Here is a 24186-nt window from a genome sequence, read left to right on the forward strand (position 1 = left end):
ATGCACTCTGGGCCAAACGATTACAAGGGTATGCATGAGCATGGAATCTGTAGTTTATACAAGACTGTGACACCCCACCAGCAAGAAATATATGAGCCTAGACTGTTTATGGGGCTAGGTAAGCTTTTCCTTGCTCTCTACCCAAAATGGGCCTTATTGGGTATTATGAAATAATGAGTAAATTCAAAGCTGGTTATGATCTAGTGGTGGAAACAAAGAGGTTGTGAGTTATGATGATGTGCCAGTAACCTTCTGTCCTTCTGTGTTTTTACACGGTTTTTGTCAATGATGTGTAAAAAATAATAATAATAAACTGGCAGATGGTAGACTCATCAATCTTCCACACTGAATGAATGGTTTAAATTAGTCATAGAGTGAAAAACAAAAATAAGAACATTTTATTGCTTTTTCAGGAAGGCAGAGGTCATAATCAGCAGGATAAAAATGACTGCTAGAGTGCATTAAAAGTGTTGTGAAAAGCCTGTTGTTATGGCTTCAGTTCCACCTTGAGTGCAACTAGTGTGAGATCAGCCAGTTAGTCAGCAGCGGCTCTGCTTATATCAGGCAGTAATTCAATGGCAAGGATGATCCTTGAAGCTTGCACTACAAATAAGGCTTTTTGAATTTGCTTTTCCTTTACACATACCACATGCACCAGCTCAGCAGAGTAGCAGTGCTTGGATTGAATGCTCTTTGTCAGCTCCATCTGGCCTGCTGTGTTTATACAAAGCTCAGGGACCAAGTGAGTCCCTTTGGAAATACAGCTGACTGTTTCAGTGCTCTGGTTAAAATGCCCTAAGGCTGCTGAAAAATCCCTACAGTGAGGATGCTTTACCACCAAAAAAAGAAAGATTGTAGGATCCTTGTGTATCTGCCAAAAGCCTGGAGCTCTAGTTATTTGCAGGGGGTAATTGAGGGCATTGCAACTGCCAAAGTGTCTCCCCTTCTGAGACCAGAATGTATCAAAAGCATTTTTACATCAATCTTTTCTGCTAAATTGGCCATGTATGAATGTTAAAATAATCCCAGTTGCAAACCGTCCTGGCTCCTCCATTCAGCCTCACAAAGTCACTGAAATTTAAGTCATCTTTTAAAAAGAAAGAGAGGACTAGGTGCTGGAGGGCCTCATTCTTCCTGGGGAGTTATTGAGAAGTTTTCCTGATGCCCCATTTAGGATTTGTATCTCATCTGTCCATATCTGTCTCTCCTTTTGTCTGATCTCTTTGAATGTTTATAAAGTGTCCATTGCAGTAGCATCTAAGCACTGGACTCGGTATAGAGAGATATGAGAGGTGCCCTGAGGCAGTCAGTTCAGTTCTCAGATCTGCTCTAGATATGATCTAGGCAACGGATGTAAGCATGTAAAACTGATTACAGATAGATCATAAAAACAAATCAAGAAACCATACTGATTTCAGTAAATGAAGGCTCTCTGGTAAATGCATGCAACAGTAATTTCAAGCCATTTTCAGGATATGTGTCAGAAAAACACTGATACTGCTTAGAATTCAAAAGTGAGGAAGTGGGTTCAATTTGTATTTTACATTGTCATCATATAAATTTCAGGACAAAAATTGCATGCCCTTATTATCATCTTGATCATTTTCTTAAATATTATATCCCCTTCAGTCCCCCTGAGGCTGATTATTTAGATTGTAAGCTCTCTGGTGCAGGGACTGTCCTTGTATTGCAGTATATACACAATGTAATGATAACTGGGGGAAGGAGGAGCAAAGAAATTTAATTCTAGATTATCCTTCTTCTGTTCCAAGTGAATGAATAGACTAAATTATTCCACTCCCTGTTTGAAATTAGTACAGCCTTTACACTTCCCATCTGCATATCTCAGGTGAAAACCAGACTGTCTTGTTATTGTGTAGTATAAGAACAAAGAGACGCTTTGTTAAATTGAAAGGTAACATAATATGTTCAAAGCCAGAAGGTAAAAATGCTTCTTCATATGGAATACACTAGGAAGATGGTCATCAGAACAAATACTGTGGCTGGATTTGAATTGATAAAATATTTTCATTGATCAAAGGTCATTCTTCACCTAATGGGGTCGGGAGGGAATTCCTCACTCCCCATATCCAGATGCAACATTGAGCAATGTGCTAGATGTATCAGTAGGGGAAGGAGCAGGTGCTTCTGAAGCATCAGGCATTGGCCACTGCTGGAACAAGATACTAGATTGGATGGATCAGTAATGTAATCTGTATGGCAGAGCCTGTGTTTCTTTGACTTTTTCTCCAGAATTGATTCTGCCATTACAAAGGGCTACAGAAAAAGCCTAACGTTCTTTCCAATGAGTGAACATAGGTCACCGTCTCATTGAAAACCTACTACACCACCTTTAACGAGGCTGTGTTCAGCAGGGCTCAGGTCCTGGCTTATTTGAGGTGTTTATGTTGTTTTCTTTTTCATTTTAAAAACACATTTAGTTGCTTAAAGCAAAATCTTATTTCCAAGAGCAACCCTGGAGAACAAGCAGCTGGGAAGTTGCCACAAGCAAACAAGCACATAAAAGTCATGAATTAAAAGGAAAATGTAAATTTTGGAACCAATACTGATGACAGCAGCAAATGAGCATATTGAAATCCTCTTTCATCGATACAATAAACTTGTCAGATGAATGGAAAAGCAGGCTTCATGTTATGCAGCGCATACTTTTAATTAAAACGTTACCAATTGTTCCTTATTGAGTAATTGTCTTAAATACAGGTAAAAAGAAGAACAGGAGGACTTGTGGCACCTTAGAGACTAACAAATTTATTAGAGCATAAGCTTTCGTGGACTACAGCCCACTTCTTCGGATATATGCATCCGAAGAAGTGGGCTGTAGTACACGAAAGCTTATGCTCTAATAAATTTGTTAGTCTCTAAGGTGCCACAAGTCCTCCTGTTCTTCTTTTTGCGGATACAGACTAACACGGCTGCTACTCTGAAACTTTTAAATACAGGTGGTATTTCTAGAACTGACCTACAAATGCTGAAATAATGTTATCACGTTACGTGGCAAGTAAACATATGGGGTTGGAGTAGGGAGGATAATAGCTCTTCCAACATCATACATTTTATATAGTTGAGCTACCCACCCTGCTATCACCCTAAAATGGTTTGCCATCTGGGCACCTTCATTCCTACCTACAGAAATGCAAAATGCTGCCATTTAGAAAGGATTTTTATGGTACGTTGTTAAAAAATGTATCTTCGCCTGTACCTGTTGTCTGAGTTATTTTGTTGTTCTAAGTTCTCAGATGTTTAAGGCCACAAGGGGGCCATTAGCTCATCTAGTCTGACCTCATGTATAACATAAGCCAGAGAGTTTCACCCAGTGTCCCCTGTATTGAGCCCAATAATTTCCATTTTACTAAAGCATATCTTCCAGAAAGGTATCCAGTCTTGATCTGAAGATACCAGGAGATGGACAATCTACAACTTGCCTTTTTAGTTTGTTCCAATGGCTAATCACTCTCATTCCATAAAAATAAAAGAAACAATACGGAATTCTAATTACAATTTTAGACCGATTCGGATTGCCTTGTTATGGTTTAGGTTTCCTGGGCAGTGGTTTTTTGTTGCATATAATCAGAGCAGGATTCTGCTCTCACTTACAGCTGCTTGAGTCAGGAATCCCATCACCACAATGTAAACCAGTGTCAAGCCTTCAGTATGATTCTTAATTGTTTCCATGGACACCTGCCTGAAAAAAAAAATGGGTTTCCAAACATATGCTGTATAAATTTGCCTTTCTGCCTCTCCTTTCCCTCTATGAAAAAAGAGGTTTGAAATCATTGCTCTTGTATATCTGATTAAAAATAATGTCTTTTATCTTTCTTTCTAGAAAATTTTAACTATGATTCCTACCGAGGAAGAAAAACAGAAGATCCAGGAGGCCCAGATGGCAAACCCTGACATCCCACTGGGCAGTGCAGAGCAGTTCCTTCTCACTCTCTCCTCGATTAGTGAGCTCTCTGCTAGACTCCAGCTTTGGGCTTTCAAAATGGATTATGAGCTAGTGGAAAAGGTAAACTTCCTCTGACTGGGAGAAGGCAATTTCAAGTCCTTGTTTCAGTTTGTTCAGTCTTTATTATTACATGGCTAGCTACATTGTGGGTATGGTGAATTAATTATTTTTAGCTTTTGTTTTGGTGAACAACAGGAGATGGGATGGAAGAAAAGGGAACATTTTAGCTCTCTTTTACAAAAAAAATTAAGGGTTATGTCTTCCTTCCTCTAATCAAGCAATAATGATTTAGGAACGAGCAATTTCCTGGGGATGAGGGCCCAATCCTTATGCACTTCTTACCCGGATATTATTCATGCAAAACACTTGTTAAAATTAATGGGAGTTTTGCCTATGTAAAAACTTAGTATATCAGAATCTGGCTTATTTTGACAAGTGGAGAGAACTAAGCACTATATTTATTCATTAGCTAATTTATAAGATCCCTGGGATCCCTCAAAGTTGTTATTGCTATTATAAACTCTTGAAAGTGCGGGGGGGGGACCCTAAGATTATCTCTCAGATGTTTTTTAATTTTGCTCATTAACTAGGGTTACCATATTTCAACAATCAAAAAAGAGGACGGGAGGAGCCCCGCCCTTGCCCCGCCCCTGTCCTGCCCTAGCCCCGCCCCTGCCCCTTCCACTCCCTCCCACTTCCCGCCCTCCTCCGAACCTTCAACCCTCCCCCGGCTCCTTGTCCCATGACTACCCCTCCTGGGACCCCTGCTCCTAACTGCCCTCCAGAACCCCACCCCCTACCTAAGCCTCCTTGTTCCTTGTCCCCTGATTGCCCCCTCCTGAGACCCCCCACCCTAACTGCACCCTCCTGAGACCCTACTCCCTACCTGTACCCTGACTGCCCAAAACCTTATCCACACCTCCACCCCCAGACAGCCTCCCCTAGAACTCCCAACCCATCCAACCCTGCTCCCTGTCTCTTGACTGCCCCCTCCAGAACCTCCCTGCCCCTTCTCCGACCCTCTGGCCCCCTTACTGTGCTGCTCAGAACAGCGTGTCGGGCTCCGCGTGGAGCCAGACACACTGCCGCGCTCCCCAGCGGAGCGCACAGCCCGGTCCCCGCCCCCGCAGAGTGCTGCGGAGCAGCGCGCTGGGCAATAGGGGGAGGAGCTCCAGACTGCCGGAGGCCCGATGCGAATGTCCGGCGATCTGCGAGTGCAGGGACGGGGAGGGAGAGAGAGAGAGGAGGGGAGTGATCTCAAGCTGCAGGGGAGAGGAGAGGGGAAGCGGAGGAGGGGCTCTGGCTGCCGGAGACCCGTGCGAGTGGCACGATCCGGCCGGCTGCTCTGTCAGCCATGCGCGCTCTGCGTGGGGTGGAAATCCGGACATTTACAAATTCCCCCCGGACGCTATTTTTAACTCAGAAAAACCGGACATGTCCAGGAGAATCCGGACGAATGGTAACCCTACATTAACAGAATTACTTGTATGCAGGCACAACATTGCTGCACTTGTTGATGTTCACTGTTCATTCAAAGAGCAATAGAAGTATTTTGTGAATTGTTTGTGAAACTGATGCAGGGTAGATTATTGATGGATGAGTGAGGAAGAGTCAACATTGTTTGGGTGATTTCATACATTTGCTTGCTAACTTTCAACAGGTTTTTTATTTAATGCTTTGGAAAATTTTGAAATATTATTTTTAGCAAGTTCCTGACTGGTAAAACAGACAAACAAAATTCATCTGCCCAAATTAATCTCTGATGTAACAACTTACTTTCAGTGAAGTTATACTAAAAATAAGCTTGGTCCATGATCTGAGGTCTAGTTAGTAGTAGCTTAATCAATACAAAATCTCTTTATTTTCCAGTTGGACTTTGTGATATCCCATGCTGAAAGGAAATGCAAGAAATAATGTATTAGATTGCAGATTTCCTATCCAATCTTGCAATTTCCCTCCTGTTAAGGATTTTCCTCACTAAGTATTTGCAAAAGATGTTCTTCTGCTGATATTAAGCACTTTAGTTTCTAGACCCAGATTTCATCAGAGGTCAGAGTTTGGCTCTTCCTTTTGTCATATTCTCTACCTCCTGAATTTTTTTCAATTTTTATCAGATTTGAGCCAAAGTGATTCTGCTGTTTTTGATATCTGTATGTGTTTAAAATAAAATAAATAAAAAAATATTTCCATATGGTCAGATTAAAAAAAATTGTGCATGTATACAAAAGTCACCATTAAAATGTCAGCATATGCCAATAGTTGCCATACACATAACACAACTACGGTGACCTAGTAGTATAGTCTCTATAGTGTAGACATAATCTTAAACTGGTGCAAGGTGTGTGTGTTTGTGTATGTAGGCAAGGCCTTAGACCTCCTTACTCCCATATTCTGATGAGTAAATGATATCACCTCTGAATTTGTTCGCCCTGCCAATATGCCCAACATAAAATGTACAGTACTCTTTTTTTTTTTTGATTTACACAAAATGGTAATATGATAGTGACTGTCAATGCATTTTCTCTTGAAGCTCCCTGCACATGTTTATGATAAAATATCTCCATAATCTGCAAATAACCCATCATGTTTCCTCTAGGCAGAGAAGTTCTCAATTGTTTTGCCACTGGGCCTGAAATACCGAGGCTTAATTTTGGCTCCTCAGATCATAAACAGAGTAATAATTTGGAGAACGAATGCTGGTTACAGATGACTAAGATTAAATTTGCTGATAGAAAGGATTGAGAACTATATGTACCTTATTGTATGTACAAAATAAACAGCCCGTGGCCACACAAAAAGGCATAGAAATAAGCTCATTTATTTCAATTACTGTATCTCTCTCTGCCTTTGAACTATATAGTGTAATCCATTTCCTGAGATAATGGAGCAGAATTTATGTTTGTAAGTCTGTCAGTCTCTATGCCTGCTTACAGATAACTTGCATGTATAGGAAGTACATTAAGAGTTTGCAAGTTAAAAGGTTAAAATCAGAGGCCAATTTTGTAAAGCTTTGACACTGCAGTGTTTTTTGAGTTTTAAAGTGATAGACTGATATACAGAAGTAATCTCATCTGCATCTCAGAGGTGGCCATCGTTTGTAGGGACCAGTAGAGGCAGAATAAAGAGGTCAAGTTACCAAATATTCTAGGTTTTCTTTGCTCTTGAAAGATCACAAAAACTAGAATTAAGACATTTCATCAGTGGAGATTTTTATGCCTCTAACTCAAACACAGCAGCCCCCTGCAGTGAAGCGTCTTCCATTTCAGTCACATCACATCCCTGTGATAAGGACGCCAGTTGCTTACCTGAAGAAGCATCTTTAGGAAATATTTTATTGATTTCTCTGCTGGGCTTTTTATGTGATTTAGTAACTGCAGCAAGGAAGAGAGCCAGCATCACACAAATGCCAGTGCTGTGCGGGATCACTGTTTAGAACTTTTGCAATAATTAATCTAAAGCATAGAATTAAGACAGAAAGATCTATGAGAGCCTAAAATCATCACTTTTTTTTTTTAAATGACAGGAAGTTGCAGAACCACTGTTAGACCTGAAGGAAGGAATGGACCAGATGGAGCATAATAAAACCTTGGGATTTATCCTTTCTACTTTACTAGCCATTGGGAACTTTCTAAATGGAACCAATGTAAGCTTTTGTCACCCTATCATTTTATTACTGACTATTATCACAGACTTTCCTCATCAGCTTCTCTACCTCATATCATAGTTATCACCCAGTATATGTCCAACACATACATGTAATTTAAAAAACAAAACCTACATTCTATGTTTCATTAATTCTATATTCCCCCTTCAAAATAACCTCAGAGAGATTTGGGACCAGGCACTGTTCGCACACCAATTTTACACCAGCGTAACCCCATTGACTTCAGTGGAGTTGTTCTTAATTCACATTACAAGAATCGCCTATTTGTTCTTTTCATTGCAAACGGAATGATCTAGGCATCTACTGACTCTTCAGAAGTATGTAAAATTGTGTCAGAAAGAATCATGTATTCTTCCTGCTCTGGGATTCTTTTTATTTAAAAAGAGTAATCTCTTCCCCTCCCCCCTCCCCCCTCCCCCTCCCCCCACCCTCAACGTATTGTATATCTTAGTAAATGTTTTCTTTGAGGAGATCTGTGTGGACAAAATAAACTTACTTTCAAAAAAAAATTCCTTTCCTACACAGGCCAAAGCTTTTGAGTTAAGCTACCTCGAGAAGGTTCCGGAAGTCAAGGACACAGTGCATAAACAGTCACTCCTGCACCATGTCTGCACTATGGTGGTGGAAAAATTCCCAGACAGCACAGATCTTTATTCAGAAATTGGGGCTATCACTAGGTCAGCCAAGGTATGTCTGCAAACAAAAGAAGAAAAGCTCCTTGCATTTGCTACAGATGCCGGATCTTTATCAGTCTCCGTGAGAAATTAAAAGATTTTAAATGTAACATTAACGTTTTTTGCTTTTATTCTTTTTTTTTCTCCCCTCCTCACAATTCTTGTTATGAATGTGGATTTGTCATGTCACTTTTATGGAATTTTAAAGATACCAATACTCTTATCTTTCTGGCTGCATCTCGGTCTACCCCTCAGATTGCAGCCAGGGTACTACATCATCCATAAACCTGAAACAAATTCATTGCCTTTGTTGTGCTTTGATACAACTAGAAAAGAGTTATTCTATAAATCATTGAAGTCATAATTATTTATTACATGGATTTATTATAATATTATTACAGAAATTATGGACATATCTTTATGAGTTTGTCCTTAGCTGTTTTCAGGCTAGGATTTGATTTTATTGTTATCACCCGATGATTATTTTCTGGTATTGGGGAAGCCATTTTTTTTTTTAAGGTAAATGTGTTTATTTAATGATGTCTAGCAAAGTTATGAAGTTAAACTCCCAGGCTCGTCTTTTGAAGGTATCATACAGGTTTCCTTTGAGGATGAGGACTGAGAGATCAGATATAGGTGATCGCTTTGTGAAAAATGTTCACCCACATCTGATATGGTGGTTGTCTTTTATCATGTGTGTAAAAAATTGTCTGGTTTTACCCATATAGTTGTTTTGGGGGCATTTAGTGCACTCAATGGCGTACACCATATGTTGTGATAGGCATGTGTAGGACCCATGGATCTTGAAAGGTGTGTTGTGGGAGTTGTTGGTCATTGTAGCAGTGGAGATATGTGTATAGGTTTTGCATCTGTTGTTCTGGCAGGATCTGGTGCTGCTTTGAGTTGGTGTGTTCTGGTCTGTGGGGAGCTTGCTTCTGATGATGAGCTTTGACAGGGTGGGGGATTGTTTGAAGGGCAGAAGAGGGGTATGTCCACACCTGGAATACTGCATGCACTTCTGGTTGCCCTATTTCAAAAAATTTATATTAGAATTGGAAAAGGTACAGAGAAGGGCAACACAAATTATTACGGGTATGGGACAGCTTCCGTGTGAGGAGAGATTTAAAAAGACTGGACTATTCAGGTTGGAAAAGAGATGAGTAAGGTGGGATATTATAGAGATCTATAAAATCATGAATGATATGAATAAGAAAAATGTTGTTTACCCCTTCACATAACAGAAGAACCAAGGGGTCACCCAATGAAATTGTTAGGCAACAGGTTTAAAACAAATAAAAGGAAGTACTTCTTCACACAGTGTACAGTCAACCTGTGGAACTCGTTTCCAGGGGATGTTGTGAAGGCCAAAAGTATAAGTGGATTCAGAAAAATAATTCTATACAATCATGGAGGATAGGTCCATCAATGGATATTAGCCAACATATTCAGGGATGCAGCCGCATACTCTGGGTGTCCCTAGGCCTTTGACTGCCACATGCTGGGACTGGACAACACAGGATGGATCACTTGATGATTGTCTTGTTCTGTTCATGCCCTCTGAAGCATCTGGCATTGGCTACTGGACACTGGGCTAGATGGACCGTTGATCAGACCCAGAATGGCCATTCTTATTTTCTTTATGAGAGGAAAAATTTCTCCCTTTTCTTTTTTTGTTTTGTTTTGTTTTTTTTACTACCAGAGGCTTGGGATTAGGGAAGAGAAAGGAACAACGGTCCCCAAATTTTGTTCTTGTCGTAACATAATATCTCTGTGCTGTACTGACATACTTCTAGGGTAGAACTGCATTAGAAAGCCATATTTCATATGGAAAGAAGGTGAATTTAAGCTTTTTTTCTCACGTATTGCCAGCTTACAGTGTGATTCTACTCTGCAAAAGATATAATAATGGCACTTTCTTTCTCAACAAATTTGCTCTTTCTGTGTGTTTATGTGTGTCCTATCTACTGACTTCAGTGACAAAAATAACTCTTACTTCTCTTTACTCCTGTTAGCTCTGCAGAGCTAACAAAAACATCAGCAGGGAGTGGGATTCTATTCCATTTTGTGCAACGTTAATTGCATTCATTACTAAATGCCAAAGAGTCAGGCCTGTGGAAACCATTAAAGGCACTGGAGCTGCACAGGTATAACCAAATGCCTAAATCTTCCAGTCCCCAATGTGGCACATAATTGTGACAAAGACCCAAAATTGGGACACAGAGATAATCTTTATGCAGGAAACATATAGTTGGGTGGGTTTCTTCGGTGTATTCCTTCCTTCCTTCCTTTCCTTCAATCTATAAGCTCAGCTTCATGCATCTTTAATTCGTTGTTCAACAATAAAAGTGAGGGGAGGCCAAATTGGTGCGAAGCAGAGGGAACTCTGGGTCTAAGAAGAGCGACATCCCTCATAGTGAGGGACATTTTGTCTTTGTCTTTATCTCTTTGTCACTGAGAATATAATTTGAAGTCCTAGGGGGCTGTACAGTTGTCACTGAGGACAAATTTAGTCTCAGAGCTTTTATTACTGAAAGTGATATTCATGAGGGGAAAGAATCCAGCTTGATTCCAGGAGTCAAGTTGAATTTTCTGACCTGTAAGTTAGAGATAATCAACATGGGAATCCAGAATGCAATTATTACAGAATTGCTTTTCACAGGCATGGGAATAGCTCAGACCAGTGGTCCATCTAGTCTAGTATCTTGTGTCTGGCAGCAGTCAATATCAGTTCCTTCAAAGGAAGATGCAAGAAACTCAGCACTAGGCAATTACAGGATAACCTGCTTCCAGGTTATGTTTTCCTAATAATCCCCAATAAGTGGAGGTTGGTTTATTTCCTCAAACAGGAGATATTATATCCCTTCCAAAACTCTTGCTTTGCTTTTTAAAAAATAATTCCTATTAGAACCTTAGATATTTTTGTTGTGCATATAAATGTCCAATCTTCTTTTGCATCCGGCTATGTTCTTGGTCTGAGTGATGACAATGTAACAATGAGTTCCACAGTCTAATTGTGCATCTTGTAGAAAGTATTTCCTTTTATCAGTTTTGAATTTGCCAACTTTCTGTTCCATTCTTGGGACTTATTGACTGACCGAATTAAACAGCCCTAATTTCTTCAATCTTTCCTCTTCATTTTTCCATACTCTAATTATTTTCACATCTGTCTTTGAATCCTCTTTATATACTTTTTTGACATGGGATGAAAGAAACTTAAAACAGTATACCAGGTGAGGACATACCTTTGATTTATATAATGGCATTATAATATATTCCATATTACTTTCCATCCCTTTCGTTAAGCATCCTGACATCTTGTTTGCTTTTTTGAGTACTGCTGCACATTTTACAGTAGTCTTTATTGAGCTGTCCATAATGATGGCCAGGTATTTTCCTGCATGGACACAGTTAATTTAGAACTCAGCAAGGTGTCTGGGTGGTTCAGATTATTCACTCAGCCGTGCATTACTTTGCATTCATCAACACTGAATTTTATCTGCCACAACGTTGCCTATTTACTTAGCTTGAATAGATCTCTCAAGTTCCTCACAATCTTCTGAAGTCCTGACTAATCAAAGTAAATTTCTGTCATCTGCAGATTTTGCCCTCTCAGTGCTCACCCTCTTTTCCATATATTAAACAACAAAAGTTCGAGTAAAGAACCTTGTGACATCATGCTGTTAATCTTGTGCCATGATGAAAATTGACTGTTTATTCCTCTGCTTTGTTTTATCCCTTTTGGCTAGTTTCTGATCAGTGATGGTACTTGGCTTCAGATCACATGACTTCTTAGTTTTGTGACTAGCTTCCTGTAAGGGACTTTCTCAGAGGCCTTTTGAAATTCTATATTAATTTTGTTTATTTGTTCTCATTTATCCACTGTTTTATTGGCACATTGAAAGCCTTTGAATAGATTAGTGAGACGTGGTTTTCTTTTGCAGAAGATGTGCTGTTTAGATTCTATCATATCGTAATCATCTAAATGTTTTATAGTTATGTTTTTAATATCATTTCAAGCAATTTACCAAGTACAGAAGTAAGGTTTGCTGCTCTATAATTCAGGGCTGCCCAGAGGATTCAGGGGGCCTGGGGCAAAGCGGGGGAGCGGACATACTCACCGGGTGGCGCGCTGAGTCTGCGGCGGCGGGTCCTTCAGTCGCTCCGCGTCTTCGGCAGCACTGAAGGTCCTGCCGCCAAAATGCCGCCGAAGACCCAGACCGCCGCCAGGTAAGTAAAAAGGCGCCTCTAGCCAGGAAAGGGATTCTCGGCCAGGGCCCCACTTGCCCCGCCCCCTCTGGGCGGCCCTGCTATAATTTCCTGGCTCAACCCTCACACCTTTTTTAAAATATGGTACATTTGCTACCCTCTAGTCCTCCAATATAGTATAGTGGCTGATTTTAATGAGAGATTGCCTAGTTTTGCAAGCAGCTCAATCCCCTCGTTCTTAAGTACCTTCAGAATTTTGGATATGCACCATCTGGGACTAGTGATTTGTTCCTTTTTGATGTATCAATTTGTTCCAACGCCTTTTCTTCAGACACCTCAGTCTCTGGAAATACCTCATCTTCATTACCAGAAGAGAGCAGGGCCTAGGGTAGGTATTTCCCTAACATCCCCTGTGGTGAAGACTGGTGCAGCGAAATCACTTAGTTTCTCAACAATGTCTTTGTCTTCCTTAATTTCTCCCTTTAATCCTGCTGGGTGATCCAGCAGACCCACAGATTCTCCGACAGGCTTTCTGCCTCTGATATACTTAAAGAATTTCTTGGTATTTATTTTTACACCTTTAGTTACTTTAGTTACTTACTTACTCTGTAGGTCTTCTAGTTTTCTTCTTACATATTGACTGTCATTGTTTATGCTCCTTTTTATTGGTTTCACTAGGATTAGATTTCCATTATATAAAGGATCTCTTTTTGGCTCAGATAACTTTCTTATGCTTCGCCAGTTAGCTGTACTGGTTTACTTCTTGTCTGCTTTGCACTTTCTGAGAGTTTCTAGATCCAAAGCCATACAAAACTGCACCCAGCATTTCAGTCTGTGGTTTGCTACTCTGAGTGGCCCTGCCCAAAGCAGATGATATTCTAAAAGGTCAGACAAAATCACAGTAAGGAAAATTATGGCCTTAATCCTCCTCGTAATGCCCAAGGTCTTCCTCTTTGGGATATTCCTGCACATATTGTACCAGTGATGGATTACTGAATTAAGGTCTATTTCCCCTTCATCTTTGCCACAAATCAAAGCGTTTGGACATGGAAACCTTCCAACCTGCCCTCGTCAATGGAATGGTCAGAGAGAGTATATGAAATCTGGTTTAAGAAAATGGACATAAATGAAGAATCATTATTTCACTGATGATTACACTCCAGTTCATTTATAAACATCTTTCTAAAACTTGAAGGAAACCCAAGCCACAAAAGCCTGAACAATTTTCATTGTGTAGAAAAACAGAGATGCCCCTTCCCTTGGGATGAACATCAATGTGAGAATTCCCTAAATGTTATTTAAATAAAAAAAACCAGCCTGGAGTTGAAAAGACATGAAACAAGGCAGTAAAATCCCTTGTGAAGCCCGTGGCTCATCTCCAAAGGACCAAACAAAGTCACAATTATCAGAAATGGTGATGAGAACTCACTTGGGTGAGTGGAAACTCACTACAGAAGTCTAAAACAATACAATTCCATATTATTAGCATACAAAATTGTGTAGAGCAGGACCATTGACATTTTGAATTATGCCAAGCTTTGTATACAAGGCTATAATAATATCACATAAATAACTCAATTAAATACAAACTAATAGTAATATAACTCACCAGACATAAATCCCCCAACCCTTCAGAACTATTCCCTCAGAAAAGACCTATGTAAATAGGCCTTACAAATGAGTCTTTTGTTCTTCCTTTAAAAAAAGCTGTTTGTCTGCTGCTGGTACTGCCCCAGTACTGATATACCTAACACAAAGGCAGGGTTTCAGGCCTACAGATTTCTGTGTCTCAGTCGATGCTGTTCCTCTCAATGTAACAAGACGATTCTGTGTTTGCATTGGAATCTTTTCTTTGGAGTCAATGGATGTTAGTGAAAAAAATCCTTGTAAAAATTCCCCTATCTAATCAACTCCATGCATCTGAAGATCTAAAGCCAGCTCCAGAGCTAACTTATAATTGTCCTGTTCTCCCTCTGAATCACTTATTTATAAAATGCCACACTCCCAGTAGGCTATGTTTGATTCTTCCAGCAAGACTCCCAAATTGCTTGCGGATATTAGACAGTGGAAAAGCAGGTGATTTTGAAGAGTAAGCATGAGGAAATGGGAGCAACACACACAAGGGAGTAGCAATTACTTTCAGGAAAGAACTGCTGATTGTACTGACACATATGCAGGGGGGACAGGAAGTCTGCAACTAGCTGCAGAGTGAGCCAAAGGACTCAGCTTGGATTTATGGGGAGAAGGGGGTGTGTGAAACACAAGTGCTTTTCTGGTATGTTATGGCTCTTGTTTAATCTGACTGAAAGCAGAGAGAAATATTACCCATAGCCAAGTTGGTGGTGGTAGGGATGGAAAGGGGAAGATCAAATGGTGCTTCAAACTTGGACTCAGTGATATCTGTTCTTGTCTCTGTGCATAAGGGGGTATTTGTGTGTAATGTCCTTTCCCATTAAAGTATATTTTGCATATGTATTTTAAGACAAAAAATCGATACATTTTCTGCCAAAAATGGTGTCAGCGAAATGGGTTAGTTGGAGCAATGTTGAAGAATTAGCTGCAATATCCCAGGTGGTTTCCACAGCTGGAAGTGTGTGTGCATGTGTGTGTGTGTGTGTGTGAGAGAGAGAGAGAGAGAGGTGTTTTGTCTGGAAAAAATAAGTACCCGGCAGTATCGTTTTGATTCACTAACAGTGCAAGTCAAATGAGTGCCCTTAGTATTAGTCGTGCCATAGCATCCATTCAAGGCACCTGGAGTTAGGTTGCCATCCACTGATAGCGTTCCCTTTCAGTCTCTGATCATGGAGGTGTTTGTGTAGGATTTGTGAAAAAATCATTCAGTGTATTTATTTTAGAATTTGTAAGGTGCTCAGAAACAATGGTGCTGTGCAGTGGATAAGTAAAGAAAGGGGAATAATGGGTTATTTGACCAAAAAACTCATGCAATCCATTCATGTATTAACCAGTTATTCGATTCTCTTGTCATATTTTTTATAATTATTTTTGCAGGGAGACTGTTTCTGACCTTTTATTAAAAATATGTGGATAGGATGGACACTAACTTTGTGGCCACAAGTATGGAGGTGAGCTAAATGCTGCCCTTTGATGCCCTCATATGACTCTTAGGGTATGTCTACGCTATGAAATTAGGTTGATTTTATAGAAGTCGATCTTTAGAAATCGATTTTATACAGTCGACTGTGTATTTCCCCACTAAGCGCATTAAGTCGGCAGAGTGCGTCCTCAGTACCATGGGTAGCATCGACTCATGGAGCGGTGCACTGTGGGCAGTTATCCCACAGTTCCCACAGTCTCCATTCCCTACTGGAATTCTGTGTTAAGCTCCCAATGCCTGATGGGGCAAAAACATTGTCGCGGGTGGTTTTGGGTACGTTGTCAGTCTCCCCTTCCTCCCTCTCTCCATGAAAGCAATTTCAGACAATAATTTCGCACCTTTTTTCCTGGGTTACCTGGGCAGATGCCATTGCATGGCAAGCATGGAGCCGGCTCAGCTCACCGTTGCTGTTGTGAGCATTGTAAACACCCCACTCATTATACTGCAGTATGTGCAGAACCTGGCTAAGAGATGGCAGCATGAGGATGATTGTGAGGAGGACATGGACATAGACGTTCCTGAAAGCATGGGATGTGGCAATTGGGACATCATGGCAGCACTGGGGCTGGTTGATACAGTGGAACACCGATTCTGGACCCGGCAAACAAGCACAGACTGGTGGGACCGCATAGTGTTGCAGGTGTGGGATGATTCCCAGTGGCTGCGAAACTTTCGCAGACATAAGGCCACTTTCCTGGAACTCTGTGAGTTGCTTTCCCCCGCCTTGAAGCGCAGGGATACCAAGATGAGAGCTGCCCTGACAGTTGAGAAGCGAGTGGTGATAGCCCTGTGGAAGCTTGCAACGCCAGACTGCTACCGGTCAGTCTGGAATCAATTTGGAGTGGGCAAATCTACTGTGGGGGCTGCTGTGATTCAAGTAGCCAGTGCAGTCACTGAGTTTCTGCTATCAAGGGTAGTGACTCTGGGAAATGTGCAGGTCATAGTGGATGGCTTTGCTGCAATGGGGTTCCCTAACTGTGGTGGGGCAATAGACGGAACGCGTATCCCTATCTTGGCAGCGTCACCTTGCCAACCAATACGTAAACCAAAAGGGGTATTTCCCAATGGTGCTGCAAGCACTGGTAGATAACAAGGGACGTTTCACCGACATTAACGTGGGGTGGCTGGGAAAGGTGCATGACGCTCACATCTTTAGGAACTCCGGGCTGTTTGAACAGCTGCAAGAAGGGACTTACTTCCCAGACCAGAAAATTACTGTGGGGGATGTTGAAATGCCAATAGTTATCATTGGAGACCCAGCCTGCCCCTTGCTCCCATGGCTCATGAAGCCGTACACAGACAGCCTGGACAGTAGTAAGGAGCAGTTCAACTATAGGCTGAGCAAGTGCAGAATGGTGGCAGAATGTGCCTTTGGACATTTAAAAGCTCGCTGGCGCTGTTTGCTGACTAGGTTAGACCTCAGCACAACCAATATTCCCATTGTTATTGCTGCTTGCTGTGTACTCCATAATATCTGTGAGAGTAAGGGGGAGACATTTATGGCGGGGTGGGAGGTTGAGGCAAATCGCCTGGAGGCCGATTTTGAGCAGCCAGACACCAAGGTGATTAGAAGAGCACAGCTAGGTGCGCTGTGCATCACAGAGGCTTTGAAAACCAGTTTCATGACTGGCCAGGCTTCGGTGTGACAGTTGTGTGTGTTTCTCCTTGATGCAAACCCACCCCCTTTGATGATTTTAATTCCCTGTAAGCCAACCACCCTCCCCCATTCGATCACAGCTGGCAAAGAAAATAAAGTCACTATTGTTTTGAAACCATGCATTCTTTCTTTATTAATTAAAAAAAAAGTGAGATAACTGACGAGGTAGCCTGGGTGGGGTGGGGGAGGAGGGGAGGAGGGAAGGACAAGGCCACATTGCTTACTGTAGCCACACTACAAATCAAAACTGTTTGAATGACAGTAGCTGTACTGGCTGCGAATGCATCCCAAGTCTTCAGGGCAAATCAAACATTAAACACTATTGCTTTTAAACCCTTTACTGTAGTTACAAATGTGCACTCACCAGAGGTGCCTTCTCCGCCTTCAGGGTCAGGGATCCCACCTTGGGAGGGTAATGGCTCCAGGGTGATTAAAAGGTCCTGGCTGCTGGGGAGAACGGATTCACCACTTGCCTGCTGCGCATTCTCCTTCTCCTCCTCTTCCTCATCCACAAAATCCTCCTCCCTGTTGCTTGAGACTCCGCCCCATGCAGGTGTCAACGGACAGTGGTGGGGTAGTGGTAGGGTCCCCCCCTAAAATGCCATGCAGCTGATCATAGGAGCGGCATGTATGGGGCTCTGACCCGGAGCGACCGTTTGCCTCCTTTGTCTTTTGGTAGGCTTGCCTGAGCTCCTTAACTTTCACGTGGCACTGCTTTGTGTCCCTGTTGTAGCCTCTGTCCATCATGTCCTGTGCGATTTTGGCATATATATAAGCATTTCTTCTTTTTGATCGGAGTTCTGCCTGCACAGATTCTTCTCTCCATACAGCAATCAGATCCAGTGTCTCCCGTTCGCTCCATGCTGGAGCTCATTTGCAATTTTGAGGGGACTGCATGGTCACCTCTGCTGCAGAGCTCACCACGCTGACCAAACAGGAAATGAAATTCAAAATTTCCTCGGGCTTTTCCTATGTATCTGGCCTAGTGCATTGGAGTTAAAAGTGCTGTCCAGAGCGATCACATTGGAGCACTCTGGGATAGCTCCCGGAGGCCAATAACATCGAATTGTGTCTGCACTAATCCAAATTCGACCCAACAAGGTCTATTTTGGTGCTACTCCCCTCGCCGGGGAGGAGTACAGAAATTGATGTTAAGAGCCCTTTAGGTCAACGGAACTGGATTGGTTGTGTAGATGCATTCATTATAAATTCGACCTAACCCCATAGTGTAGACCAGGGCTTACTGAAATAAACTGTATATGGGCACATAGGAGCAGAAATTGAACTAGTATGTCAAGGAATTACATTATAGTGGAGTGACAGATATGCACATCATGGTGTTTATCATCACTATTAATAATCATTTATTCATATATTAGCATGGGTAGCAAAATATAGACCTCACCTGTCCACTAAAACTTGGGCTGAGACCAGTAACTCATCTCATGTTGGGCACAGAAGAGCCTTTAGAAAGAAATTACTTTTGTTCACTACCATCCTGGACCAGATTCCAGCCAATGACATACGTGAAAGAATGTGAAAGACCCCCTTTCATTATGTCTGCTAGGTCTAAGCACATTTCTTTTCTTCACTAATTACATCCCTTGAGTTTCAGAGTAATTTGCTAAACCTGGATTATGGGATATAAAATTCTCTGGTGTCTTTCTGTTTAATTTAAGATATTTATGGAGCACTATCTAGCACTAATATGCTAGATCCCTTCAGTGCCACACACATTCTGCTTACGGTTTGTGTCCAACCATATCCTAATCAACACTAGAGTCATAGTGACTGAAGATGCTGTTTATTCAGAAAAAAACTAGGAGGGAGATTTCCAAAGGCACCCAATTTCCACTAATTTTCAATGAGAGATTTTACCTGACCGCCCTTTGTGCCATTGGAAATCTTCTCATAGGTTGAGTTTCACCAGATTGTGACCCTGAAAGTGGTGGTATACTTCTGATCTGTCCTTTTATTTTTCTGCTATTTTTAGTTCAGACACTAACCATAATTCAAATCTCTCCTTAGTGTTTGTGGGTGACAAGAGTCTCCCCCTACCATTTTCATAGTCTGTACCCTACTTTTGTTAGCTGCATTTATTTACACAGTCCTGCATCTTGGGTGGTGAAGTTCATTAACAAAGAATCCCAGCCCTGCAACACTCCACCGCTTTAAAAAAAAAACAAAAAAACTATTACTTTTCAAAGAAACTTCTATTATTAATACTGACCTACTTGCCTTTCTCCCCAGTTTTTATATAAGAATTTTGTTTACCTTACTAATAAACCAGCATTTGTAGGCAAAAGCACTTAGCAAATCTACCAGATGGTTTCCTGTACCTGTATTCTTAGCAAATGGAGTGCAATAATAGTATCTTATCTTATTTTTCTGCCTACTCCTAATTAAATACTATGAATCCTGTGAAAAGTTATATGTTAACTTTTAAAATACAAGATTTAAAAGAGTGGGTAGATTTTATGGAATAGCAACTTCACAATGGTGTTTATAAGTGTTTGGGTCGTGTATAACAAAACACGAGGTGCCCACTAGTATGCTGCAATGACATATGCTTCTCTAATATTACAAATGTTGTTTAAGAAGCCCTAATCTGAGTCCTCTGTGAAAGCACTCGGGGCTCATTGGTTACTCTTTCAATGCTCAGAACTTCCCTTGGCTCTGAACAAGGGCAGGAAGAAGAGAATGTCATGTTCCACATCAAAACTTATCCCTGTAATAATGTGGAAATGATCTGTCTGACCTAAATTATAAAGAACTCAAACTGGCTGTGGTCTGCAGTAGAAAATACTCTATCTTTGAAGGGAGAAAAGCTGACTTTATATATCTGTGTGTGTATCTAATTATCATTTCAGTTGTGAAATTAGAATGAAATATGTCACATGTGAATGTGTTGGTTCTGTAGTCAATAGCACTAGGTTGGGAGAGGCAAAGATGGGGAGAGATTCAGTTCCTGTTTCAAAAATGTCTAGAGCTGATCTGTTTCACCAGTATAATAACAAAGTTTAAAGAGCTAAGGTGAGTCAGCAAATGATAATTATAATAATACAACAGAAAGCTATAAGGCAGGGTTAGGCAACTATGGCACGTGTGCTGAAGGCGGCACATGAGCTGATTTTCAATGGCACTCACACTGCCCGGGTCCTGGCCACCGGTCCGGGGGGGCTCTGCATTTTAATTTAATTTTAAATGAAGTTTCTTAAATAGTTTCTTCAATAGTTTAGTTATATATTATAGACTTATAGAAAGACAATTTTATATATTATAGACTTATAGAAAGAGACCTTCTAAAAACATTAAAATGTATTACTGGCACGCAAAACCTTAAATTAGAGTGAATAAATGAAGACTTGCCACACCACTTCTGAAAGATTGCCGACCCCTACTATAAGGGATATTGAGAATATAGAACAGAAGTTTTGCGGAACCTTCAAAAAGACTCAGAATACCTTCCAGTGATCTTGGTAATAAATTACTTAATTCTCAATCTGAGTTTTTCAGGCATGTTCAGGAAACTTCAATGCTGCTAGTCAATTTGAACTTATTTTGTCAGCTTCCTTCCATTTATTTTTACCTCAGGCTTGGATTTGGGGTTGTCAGCCCTGCTCAAAATATCCAGGTAACTGCAGGGGAACAAATTCATTACAAGCATAAGCAGGTGCAATATCTTTAACATCTGAGGAGTTGTGCACATTATGGCAGTGTTGAACTTGACCAAGAAAATGGTTTAATAGGAATAGAAGAATAGAGTTGATTGATATGTGTAGCACACAGTGCAGAAGGGGGTATCTTGAAGCTATAATGATAATTTGAAATGACCATCTTTCTCTTTTCTTTATACAGTGCAGCATAATTATAAAATACTGTTACAGCAGAGCTTCTCTCAGGACTACCTTTTCAGTAGTCTCGTGGAACCACAATTTTATGTGAAATCCACCTAAATGCCATGTTAATCACAGTGCTGTCTTCCAGCTGGAAGCAGGTACTGTTCCTGTTTCCTTTCAACAATAAGAAAATTAATCATCTCTCTCTACCATTGTGTAACTTCATTTTTTTTAACAAAATGTTGGCAATAAGATGACATATAAATGGTGACTAGGAACCTCACCCTGCCCTGCCTCCCTTGGGAGCACAGTATGAACTGACTAGCTCACAGGGAAGTAATATGATATTTTATACATTGTGATATGTGTACTGTACTTGTAAACAATCCTCATTTATAACTCTCTCTGTCTCAATTCCCTTTTTAATCTTGTTAATTCTGACCCCAAATTACAGTATGCGCCTTTATCATCTTACACCTCCTTGGGATGTAATTCAATTATTTGATAACACCTGACACCAAGCAAATACTAACCGCAAAATGGAGTAAGAATGCGTCAAATATAATAATATTGCTGAGCACATATGTAGTTTTGCATCTCCAAAGCACTGTACAAACTTTTGGTCAGTTGCTCAGTTGAGCTTCACCTTGTATAGTCCGTTCCATAAGGGTAAAAAAGATGCAAATTGTTACTTTTCTGATTTAGTAGTTTACAATTATTACGCATATAAATAACTACACAAGGTAAAGAGCACCAGAGAATCTAGTCCATTGTTGTCAGTAAAGATACAAGACAGCTTTCTTATGTCAATGGTTTATTAGAGTTGTCAGTGAAGAGAAGATAACATCTGAACCTTTTCAATGCCTTTGGATCCCTGTTTTCAATGGAATCTGCTGTTTATAAATAAGGAAAGTTTTGTTCCAGTGAGCTGTACCTCCCGTTAACCTTCCTTGTGCATTACAAGAGTCCACAGAGTGATAGTAAGTTTCTTAAAGATGGCATTAAAAAGTGAAAAAGGAATTGTACATCCCTAGCTGAAAAAGTATAATGCAGTTATTTTTGATAAAATATATAATATATAAATATCACTATTTAAAATAGGGTGGGTGAGATTTTTATTGGACCAACTTCTGTTGGTCTGTCTCGTCTCTCTCACCAACAGAAGTTAGTCTGTAAAAAGATATTACCTCATCCACTTTGTGTCTCTAATGTCTTGGGACCGACATGGCTACAACAACACTGAATACACCAGGGGTTCTCAAACTGGGGGTCGGGACCCCTCAGGGGGTCATGAGGTTATTACATGGGGGGTCGTGAGCTGTCAACCTCCACCCCAAACCCTGCTTTGCCTCCAGCATTTATAATGGTGTTAAATATATAAAAAAGTGTTTTAAATTTATAAGGGGAGTCGCACTCAGAGGCTTGTTATGTGAAAGGGGTCACCAGTACAAAAGTTTGAGAACCACTGGCATACACTATTTAAGGAAATTCCATTCTGTATGCATAAAGATTAGTATGCTCAGTATGGGGCAGGTCAGAGTAACATACAAAGTGCTTAGTGGATCTTGGGTTTAGTCACACTGTGCCCTCAGGCTAGTTGCTTGACTCTTTTGTTCCTTATCTGTGATATAGAGCTGGATGTTGCCAATGATTACTGAAGTATCCAAACTTCACTGCCATCCTTCGGAATTTAAACTTTTACTGGAAACCTTGTTTTACAGATGATGAAGAGAATTAGATGGTCCTTTCATCTTCCATGCATTTGGAAAGTAGTAATGAGCAATGGTGTGCAGGAAGAAAGTGGTAGAGAGGCCTATTCTGTTAGCGTGCATACTCTGTGCACCCCATTCACTTTCTGATGTTACTGATAGTTGGCCTAAATGGAGTTGATGGGCACAGCAACTCAGCACATTGGTTAGTGCTCCCTCATTGGAGGAGAAAGGTTTACCCTGTTCAGTGCTACCTTGTGTGAATGTGTGAGTCTAAGGGTATGTCCACACTACGAAATTAGGTCGAATTTATAGAAGCTGGTTTTATAGATATCGGTTTTATACAGTCGATTGTGTGTGTCCCCACATAAAATGCTCTAAGTGCATTAAGTCAGCGGACCGCATCCACAGTAATGAGGCTAGCGTCGACTTCCGGAGCGTTGCATTGTGGGTAGCTATCCCGCAGTTCCCGCAGTCTCCGCCGCCCATTGGAATTCTGTGTTGAGATCCCAATGCCTGATGATGCAAAAACAGTGTCGCAGGGGGTTCTGGGTACATGTCGTCAGGCCCCTCCCCCTCCATCAGAGCAACGGCAGACAATCGATTCGCGCCTTTTTACCTGGGTTACCTGTGCAGACAACATATCACAGCAAGCATGGAGCCCGCTCAGCTCAGCTCAGCTCACCGTCACCATATGTCATCTGGGTGCTGGCAGACGTGGTACTGCATTGCTACACAGCAGCAGCTAATTGCCTTTCGGCAGTAGACAGTGCAGTATGACTGGTAGCTGTCATCGGCTATCTGGGTGCTGGCAGACGTGAAGCTGCATTGCTACACAGCAGCAACTCCTTGCCTTTTGGCAGTGGATGGTGTATTACAATTGATATCCGTCGTCGTCGTACTCCTCAGTGAGTTCAATCAGAGGCACCCGGGAAAGTTCTTCAGCAGATTCCTCTAAGAAATAGTGCACCAAACTTTCCACTCTGGGCATCTGATTCTTGACGATGATGGCTATCAGTCGTAGTACATCATTTTCTGCCAATCAGTCATGCTGCACCGTCTGCTGCCAGCTTAAGATGTAAAAAATAGATGGACCAGATTTGTTCTGTATTCATTTGCTTCCCCCTCCCTCCGTGAAATCAACGGCCTGCTAAACCCAGGGTTTTGAGTTCAATCTTTGTGGGGGCCATTCTGTGTGACAGTTGTTTGTGTTTCTCCCTGATGCACAGCCACCTTTGTTGATTTTAATTCCCTGTACCTGTACGCCATGTCGTCAGTCGTCCTTCCCTCCCTCCGTCAGACACTAGTTTTGAGCCTTTTTTCAGACCAGATGCCATAGCACTGGGAACATGGAG

The 24186-nt window shown here is 41.2% G+C and overlaps 1 protein-coding gene across 24 annotated transcripts in view; it reads left to right on the plus strand.

Annotated features, from left to right (window-relative positions):
• The window catches only part of FHOD3 (formin homology 2 domain containing 3), a 655971-nt gene that overhangs the window by 575126 nt on the left and 56659 nt on the right, over positions 1 to 24186 (plus strand). For all 24 annotated transcript variants that reach the window (XR_010598462.1, XM_065583978.1, XM_065583975.1 and 21 more), the window contains 3 exons: positions 3845 to 4027; positions 7491 to 7610; positions 8157 to 8318. Coding sequence is in view for 23 of the 24 variants with exons in the window: in XM_065583978.1 (XP_065440050.1) it covers positions 3845 to 4027; positions 7491 to 7610; positions 8157 to 8318 (465 nt within the window). In the remaining variant the exon portion in view is untranslated. The remainder of the gene's footprint in view (positions 1 to 3844; positions 4028 to 7490; positions 7611 to 8156; positions 8319 to 24186) is intronic.

This window comes from Chrysemys picta, chromosome 2 (assembly GCF_011386835.1).
Source record: "Chrysemys picta bellii isolate R12L10 chromosome 2, ASM1138683v2, whole genome shotgun sequence".
Taxonomy (NCBI): domain Eukaryota; kingdom Metazoa; phylum Chordata; order Testudines; family Emydidae; genus Chrysemys; species Chrysemys picta.